This window comes from Cibotium barometz, chromosome 32 (assembly GCF_041138505.1).
Source record: "Cibotium barometz isolate CiBa-2024 chromosome 32, ASM4113850v1, whole genome shotgun sequence".
Taxonomy (NCBI): domain Eukaryota; kingdom Viridiplantae; phylum Streptophyta; class Polypodiopsida; order Cyatheales; family Cibotiaceae; genus Cibotium; species Cibotium barometz.
In genome coordinates this window covers 52802315-52809230 of record NC_141077.1, presented here as the reverse complement: position 1 = coordinate 52809230, position 6916 = coordinate 52802315, and the positions used below count along the sequence as shown (strand labels likewise).

The following is a 6916-nucleotide window of genomic DNA, read 5'->3' as shown; positions in this document are numbered from 1 at the left end:
CAGGTTGGGCAAGGTTATCATGTCGATAGTATCCGATTGGATCCTGTTGGCCGGAGAGTGTGAGATTTTGAGTCGGTAATTAAAGACTGGAAGCAAGAGGATCCTCTCAGCAAGGGGCAACCATTGCGGCATTGTCCTTATGGATGATTAGAAAGGCGTATCAAAGCAACCTTTGAGTAGGATAAAATCAACATAAAAGCGAAGATGGAGAGAACCTTTTTGATGCCGAGGATGAGGGATGGAAAAGCATCAACGCGTGTACTTCCACTCCACTTAATAAGTCCTTCCAAATAAATAATAACCATATGCCTAACCTATATTCAATATAGGCAATGCTAACTAAAAAGAAGACACAATATTTATGCAACATAACGTACCGTGCATTGTCAACGACTTAAGAACGAAGGCATGGAAGATACTTGTCTCGGCTACACGTAAAAGCATCAGCGAATTCCTTCACTATTGTGGATGGTTTTCTCTTTCTCTCTCCCTCTCTCTCGCTCTTTGTTTATCTACTGTATTGTAAGATTTGATCGCTCCCTTTCCCTTCCTACAGCGAGGAGCAGTAAACCTTGCACATAATTGGGCTGCGCAATTAGCAAATAAATGGCGTTAGAGTGGGATTTGCTAGGCTCGATCGCTGCAGCGGAGGCCTTGGTGCTAGTGCTGGCCACGTTGCCGTGGGCGAGCCCACTACGCAAGGTCGTCATAATGGCTTCTTCCTGCATGCTGAAGCCTCTGATTGTAGTTGTCCCCTTTTGCTTCTACCTCCTCCTGCACATCTACTGGAAACACGAGCACATGCCCAAGTGCCTCCACAAACTGCCCCCCGTCTGTCACCTTGAGGACCAATTGCGGCACGACACGCAGCTGTTCAAGAACCAGCGCAATCTCGTCCTTGTCCTCGTCACCCTCCTCCTCTATTGGCTCCTCTACTCTGTCACCCGCATGCTTGTGCAGCATGAGAAGCTGAGTGAGCAAGTGAAGAAGTCGAAAGTTTAGCGCTTTGCGTCAACTTCTGCAGTACTATAATTCTTTCATTTTTATTACATTTTATAGTACATAAATCCATGCTTTTATTTCTGCAAGCCGCCTCAATTGTACGTATTTCTTAAAAATCTGTAGAAACTGTACAAGTGAGCGTGCTTGATTAAGTACTTAATACAAATATATAATATGTGTGCAGGTACTCAGAGAGTCCAGCAGCAGAGACACGAGTAGATGATCACGATTATTTTATTATTGCTTATTCCATTATACATATATAGGCACTAAGATCTGAATGGGTGCGCCCTTTCAAGGGTCGCGTCTCTTGATTAATAATTTATGGTTAAGGTTAATTATAGTTGGTTTAAGTCACGCCCCCACTTGTGAAAGAAAGGGAATTAGATTTTATTTTTAATTACATTGATTTTATTTGTTGAAATTTAATTCATTGAGAAGGTTGTATAAGATCTTGTTTAAGTCGTTCCTCCTGTTATGCCTTTGTAAGATCTTTTAGTTGCCTTTGTGCACTTGCAAACTCTTTTGTCCAAAAATTATACATCTTAACGCATGAAAATTGGTTATAATAATTGAAGTGTATTATCATTGTTATTTATATTATTTATATTATTATTTGTATTTTTCTCCTTCTACTTATGAGAAGTGTGCTTGCTTTTGATCATTCTTCCTTACCACTAGTTTGTTAGCTCAATATAGGACATAAATATGTCTTTTCAAGGGTTTGCTAAAAAAGTTCACATTTTGTGAGAATAGGAATGGTATTTTAGCATGTCTTCATGAATGTAGAAACCTCATAAAAATATTAAAATGATAAAAATAAGTTTAAATATAATAATAAATCACCATAAATAGAATATATCCAACATTATAATCTAAACAAGTTACAAATTTACAAAGCAGGTTCCTACATGCAAGGAAAAAATGATCTAGACTCATTATAAATTGATCCTAAACCTTACATAGTATTTAAGAGATAAAAGATAGATTTTTAATGACAAAAAATCTATTGTATTAATAATGAATTCAATTAAGTTTCCTTCTTGGAATCTCTTTTTAGTTGTTGGGTCTTTGACACCAACATAAGACAACAATGTGAGCTTATATGGTGGTGATTTACTTTAGTTATACTAATAAATCAATGTTTTCACTAAAGTTATCAGTTAAGAATTTATATCTAAATGTATTTTTAGTTACAAAGCAAGAAGATGGTCTCCACTTTCAAAATTGTATAGATAGAAAAATAACGTTCATGAACCCTTGCTTATATTTGGATCATCTAGTGAGAAACTTATGAAAATAATGTTTATTATTATATAAATGGCTAGATATTTTACTTTAAGTCTTATAAGATGTTAGAAAATACATAAAGTAGTCTTTTATTCTCTAGTAATGAATATGGTTCAAAATTTATAAACTTTCATCTAAAACAAAGTGCCTAAATGAATAGGTATAGTCTCTTCTTTTGTGGAGCTCCTTCTTTCTTGCAGAGTTTGCATTCTTCATCTGTAGAAACAGTTCATGTTGCAGGATTGTTAGTACTGGAGGGGATGATTGAAATAACACGGCATTCCTGGCACACCAAATAAACCATAAAAACTCTGCTCTAATACAGTTCCAGAGGGGGGTTGAGCATCCAATGGAATCCCCTAAAAGGAGTTGTTTCCAAGAGAGGGGTCTCGGGTGGATGCATTCAATGATTTTGTTGAGGATTGATAGGATAGGGTTATTAAATCTGCATTGGAGAAACAGGTGTAGTAGGGACTCCCCCTCCCTTTTGCACCGTGGGCAAAGGCCAGATCCTTTCCCTATTTTGCAAGCTCTCTCCTGTGTCCATAGCCCCCTGTGCAAGATTAACCACAAGAGGCATGCCTTTTTGGGTTGGATTAGAGGGGACCACAGACATTTGAACTTGAAGGTCCATTGGCGTCTGTCGAGGAGCACCTCCCACTTGGCATTAAGCTTGACATGCAGCGGGGGGCTAACAATGTCTTTAGGGATGGGGAGCAGGTTTTTTCCCGTCGCCCACACGATCGCCTTCGGGTGGATAGGGGAAAAGATACCAATCTTCCAAGTGATGTCCACATCCCATTCCGCCATTCTCTGCTCAATCAGCCCTATGTCCACTCTATTCAGCTTAAATCGGGTCCTGATTTCCTCCCTGGATGCCCAGTCCTGTTTCCCTTTGTCCCACAAATCAGCCCAGGTTCGGATACCCTTTTTGTGTAGTTTCAGGGCTTGGTGAAGATTTTCTTCAGTAACTCTAGGGATTTCTAGCCAGGGCCACCAGACAGAGTCATTCCGTCTGAGACCTGCATCCCTATGTTGACGGGGGTTAGGGCGGAGCTTACCTTTAAACCTATTCCACGCTTTCCATAAGGATAGCGTTAGTGCACTGCCCACTGCTCTGATCGGATGAGGGCTGAAGAAGATAGTTACCGTAGGAAGATTGGTCCATTTTGCCTTTCCTAGTAGTTTGAATCTGTGCAGATGTCTTGTGATAAGCTTCGCCCAATCTTGCTCTGGGGAGAAGAATCCTCTGATGATCCATTTATTCTGGCCAGCCTGTCAGCCAGTTCAGAGATGTCATGAATTCCAAGGCCCCCTTTCTCTTTTGCGAGAGTGCAGTATGACCATTGGAACTTTGGGGATTTTCTTTCCCATGGGATGTCCTGACCAGAGAAAGGTGCTGCAGATCTGTTGTATAGACTTGAGTGCCTGATCTGGGGGTCTCCAGCATGCCAAGAAGAAAAGGGTACCCGGGATAATATAGTGATTGATTGCAAGGATTCTTCCAGCGAATGATAGGATGGTGTTCTCCCATCTGTTGAGTTTTGCGGACAGCTTGGACATTACCCATTCCCACCTCTGGTGCATTGAGACCTTGAACCCCATCGGTATACCTAGTAATCTGAAGATCTCCCCATCTTGGATGAGTTGACATCCTTGCTTCACAATCCACTCGGGGGTGGGGAGCCCCTTGGACTTGATACCCGTTTTTTGGTGATTGATCAGAGATCCTGACGCTGTGCAGAAGAGTTGTAGGCAGAGCCAAAACTCTTTTAAAGAAGCCTCCTTATTGGCCACGAGGGCATTGGTATCATCGGCGAAGAGCTGTAGGCACATCTGTCTGTGGGAGTTGGGGAGTTGTATCCCTTCCATTCTCTTTAGTCTGATTCTATCTTCAACAAGCCAGGACAGCCCGTCTGTGGCTATAACGTATAGAAGGGGGGCTAATGGGCAGCCTTGTCTGATCGATCTGTTGAGACAAAGGGGCCTTGAGAGTTCACCATTGATTGACACTTTTGCCCGGGCATTCCCAAAGAGCGTTAGGATCTGTCTGATAAAATTCTCTTTGAACCCAGTGCATTGGAGGGTCAGCCTGACGTAATCCTATTCTAGACGATCGTAAGCTTTGTCAAAGTCGATTTTAATGAAGCAGTAGTCCTGCTCTGATTCCTCTGCAAATTCAATGCCCTCCCATAGGCTGATTATGGCATCAAGGATGTAACGCCCTTTTATGAAACCCTTCTGTTCCTGTCTCACCTAGTTATGCAGGTGTTTGGTGAGCCTAAGAGCTAGCACTTTTGCAAATACCTTGTAAGCTGTATTAAGAATTGTTATCGGTCTCCAGTTGCCTAGCTCCTCTTTGTCCCCCCTTTTGTGAATAAGTTTCACTACTCCTGTATTAATAGTTAGGGGCAGAGCTTGGAAACGCAGGGCTTCATCCCAAATGAGCTTGAGCAGGGCTAAAAGGCTTGATTTAAAGATCTTGAAGAATTCAGCTGGTAGGCCATCCAGCCCCAGACTTTTGTGATTCTTCAATGTGTCAATGGCTATGCTCAGTTCATCAGTAGAGAAGACAGCCTCCAGGCTGTCAGCCAGCTGTAACGGGACCGATGGTTTCCAAATTCTTTTAATTTCTTGTTGAGCCTGCCATTTGGCTGGGGAGACACTCCCAGGGGGGCTGAATATTTGCTTAAAGTATTGATGGGCTATCTCCAGATTTTCCTGCTCGAAAATTGCAATAGAGCCATTCGGTTTTCTCAGGGGGGGATAAAGTCCTGCGCATTCTTCTTCTTAAGCAGCTTGAACATTTCTTTCACGGGTCTATCCACTTTATTTACCCACCAGCTTCTAAAGAATAGTTTAAGGTGCTCTCCTTCAATCAGTTCTTCTTTGTTTAGGGCGTGTCTGAGTTGCAGTACCTGTTCCCTCTGGCTCGGGGAGGGGTTTACACACTCTTCCAGCACTTTCAGCTTGTCATACGTGTGTTCTCTTCTCTTCCTCCTGATGATGGAGACTTCCTTCCTGGTGTCTATTAGCATTCTTTGAGTTTGCTTGACAGCTGCCGACCATGCTCTAGCGGGGGGGGGTTCCCCTTGAAAGCTTCCTCCCAGATATGTTTGATTTGGGTCTGCACGCAGGGTAGGTCAAATAGCTTTGGGTCGGTATGGAACCAGCTACTTCTAATCTTGTTATCCTTGTCATCTAGCAGCACAACCAATGGGTAGTGGTCCGACAGACATGTAGAGCTATCCACATTCGCTTTGCACCTTAGGAACCTATTTCCTACTTCGGAGGAAATATAGCATCTATCTAATCTAGCTTTTCTAGTAAGTGAGCCTTTTCCATAGTTCTGCCAAGTAAATTTGCCTTGTTCACCAATATCTAGCAGAGAGTGAATGGCCTTCAGCTGTGACCATTGCTCCTTCTCCTGGCCTTTAATGGTTTGTCCTAGGCCTTTGAATCTATCCTCCACCTGTTCTACCATATTAAAGTCTCCGATTAGCACGCATGGACCTTCCACTCTCTGCATCAAAAAAAAAACATCATTTTGATATTCACAATATGGAATAGTTAGAATTTGTGGACGTTCAATTGAAAAGGAACGTGCTACAATAGTGGGAAGGTTTTGTGGGGGATTACTTGGAGGGTTGGGATTGATCGGTGGGTTAGCTTGTGAGACATAATTTCTTTATTAAAAAAAGGTATTCAATGTGAGTTTCTTTACAAAATAATTGAAGGAAAGGTAGACTTATTTTTTTTGTTTTATGTGTAATGCAGTATAGCGTGGGAACAGGGGCTTAGTTGGGCCTCTTTATAAAATGATATTTAAACTAGGTGCTTAAAAAAACTTTATTTAAAAATTTGGAGAACGATTTTTTTTTCCCAAATTTCTTTGTTATGTGGTGATGGGATGCGCTACTGCTCGTTCATTGTGATGACAACCTTTACTACTGCCTGTAAACAATAACTCCTGGTTTGCTTTTTTTTTTTGTTTTTTTAATAAGAGATTTTGAACAAAAGGAACAAGAAGCAGTTAAAAAATTAAGAAAAACAGAATGGCGAGCTTAAAAAAATGCGTTTCTCATTTTCGCAGTTTTAATTATTGCTGAGGGTGATTTGTAGCGAACATCTCCCAACTTTGAGTTCCCTGTAATCATTCAGAAGAGGCAATAAAGGTTTCCAGGATCAGGGCGGTTAAGCCAATGGTGGCGATGATACCATGTTAAAATTGTATAGGTAAGCATGCTTGATTAAGTGCTTAATACAAATACATAATATGTGTATAAGTACTCAGAGAGTTGAGTAGAGACACGAGTAAATGAACACGATTAAGCGTCTCTTGATTAATAATTTATGATTAAGGTAAAGGACTTTTGAAAAGAGATGAGAGAGAGAGAGAGTTGCCTTACAATCCACCTAAAAAGGAGACAAAATGCATGCACGCGCACCTAAAGAGCAGAGAAAATGCAAGTGCAAATCCTAATTTTATAATAGCAGAAGGTATTGCATAGTGCTTTCTCAACAATGCAAATTTACGAGATTACAAACGCAATACAGAGATTTATAGAAATCAAGATAATAAGGTTTTATGAAAAGAGGTGGTAACAACCATGTTGTCAACTTA

The 6916-nt window shown here is 41.1% G+C and overlaps 1 protein-coding gene across 1 annotated transcript; it reads left to right on the top strand.

The window, feature by feature from the left end:
- The first annotated feature begins 480 nt into the window (after positions 1–480).
- Positions 481–1355, top strand: LOC147620331 (uncharacterized). The gene is made up of 2 exons (XM_086772742.1): positions 481–1023; positions 1187–1355. The coding sequence occupies exon 1, from the start codon at positions 607–609 to the stop codon at positions 1000–1002; it is 396 nt and encodes a 131-aa protein (XP_086628868.1). The 5' UTR covers positions 481–606; the 3' UTR covers positions 1003–1023; positions 1187–1355.
- Positions 1356–6916: the final 5561 nt, after the last annotated feature.